Source organism: Orycteropus afer, unplaced genomic scaffold, assembly GCF_000298275.1.
Source record: "Orycteropus afer afer isolate SDZICR_OR568_19922 unplaced genomic scaffold, OryAfe1.0 scaffold00083, whole genome shotgun sequence".
Taxonomy (NCBI): domain Eukaryota; kingdom Metazoa; phylum Chordata; class Mammalia; order Tubulidentata; family Orycteropodidae; genus Orycteropus; species Orycteropus afer.
In genome coordinates, this window is record NW_006921670.1 from 4063748 (window position 1) to 4065367 (window position 1620).

The 1620-nt window shown below is 35.4% G+C and overlaps 1 protein-coding gene across 1 annotated transcript in view; it reads right to left on the reverse strand.

Moving 5' to 3' along the window:
- Window positions 1-304: 304 nt before the first annotated feature.
- The window catches only part of ENTHD1 (ENTH domain containing 1), a 209785-nt gene continuing 208469 nt past the window's right edge, over window positions 305-1620 (reverse strand). Inside the window, exon 6 of the mRNA XM_007941766.1 lies at window positions 305-882. Coding sequence (XP_007939957.1) covers window positions 305-882 — 578 coding nt within the window. The remainder of the gene's footprint in view (window positions 883-1620) is intronic.

Here is a 1620-nt window from a genome sequence, read left to right on the forward strand (position 1 = left end):
CTTAACTTATTTTGAGGCCTTCACTATGCTTAACTTATTTTGAGGTAAAATACAGAACATGGAACAGTGAAATTCTCTTCAGTTTCAAATGAACTAATAATCTAAATCTGATGACCAAAGATGACATCTTTTCTCTTTAAAAACATTAACTACCCAAATAAACAGATTGGTTTCAAAGATACTTGCTAATAAACTTGACAAGGAAAAATTAAACCATCACCTTATTTCTGTCATAGTAATAAGAATCTATAAGGTCAACTTCATCTGTCTTTGGGAAGTGGATCCACAGTTCTATCAAACACGGTTACTGAGGTGATTCAGTGTGGCCTGAACTACCCTCAGAAGACTGGGCAACCTGCAAAGATTTGCTTATTTGTTGACTATTCCCACTCATGCTTACCAGATGGCTACTGATGGCATGAAGTTCTTCTATCACCGTGCCCAGATCTTCATGTAATCTGATGATAGCATTTTTCACCTCACCTAAAAGAATTTTAATGGAATTATTTGTTTCAGGCTCCCTAGGCAAGCCTTTGGTTGTCTGAAAATTAGCGCAGGTCACAGAGGCGAAGTGATCTACATTTCGGGTGGAAAATTCTACCCAATTAGCGCTAGAGATATGACTGGTCTTGTTTTTAGCAGAACCAGAGTTATCTGGAAGAATTTCCAGTAGATTGAGGTTGTCATTTTCCTCTTCATCAGAAAACACTGTATTATCTTTGTCTTTAAAGAAGGCAGAAGCCGGTTGATGGGATAAAGTCCAGAAGGAAGGTCCAGCCAAAACTGGGGGTAAGATATGAACTGACTTCTCTGGCGAGGCTGAATCAGGAGATGACACGGATAACGTAGAAAAGGAGGATGTTCCTTCAGAGACGGTTGAAACTAAAATATATAAATGGGAAAGGTTATGCAGGTAACAGCTGAAATAATTTTACAATGTAAGAGCCTAGCTGGAAGGTCTCAACATAAATAAACTACTTAGAATTTTAAATATTCATAATAATCCTAAATAAACCCAAAGCAGGAAATTGGAAATCTCTAGCTGTATTAGACATCAACAAAACCATGGAAATCAAACTAAAATAGAATGATCACTATTCATCTTGACTCCCAAATCCTGCCCAACATATTTTTGCACTAAACGCATCAGAGAGCAGAAAAGTAAAGAGTTAAGCCCTATTCTACTGTCAGTATTTTACATTGGCATTTAAAGCAGAATACTTGAGAGACCTGTAACTCAGATTCCCTTATCTCTTTTTTTTTTCCCTCCTCCTACAGAGAATATGGCAAAATGAAATACAAACTAAAAGTACCCAAAAGTTATTGAAATTACTCTTTTTCACTCGATGGTCAAACAGAATCCAGACTGAAGTCCACCTCATCTGAGATCTAAAACACTTCAGCACATGTAAATAATTATTTTTCTCACCAAGAAATTCTAAGAAAAATAAAAAGCATTCTAAACCTATTTTTTTCATAAGATTAAAGATCTGATAAAATTTTTACTTACTTTCGGGAAAAATCACATTAAATCTCTTATCATTTACTTCATTCTAAAAATATTTCCCAAATTATGTTTAGCAACCTTAAGATGCTAAAAGATGTGTAGTGAAACAGGGC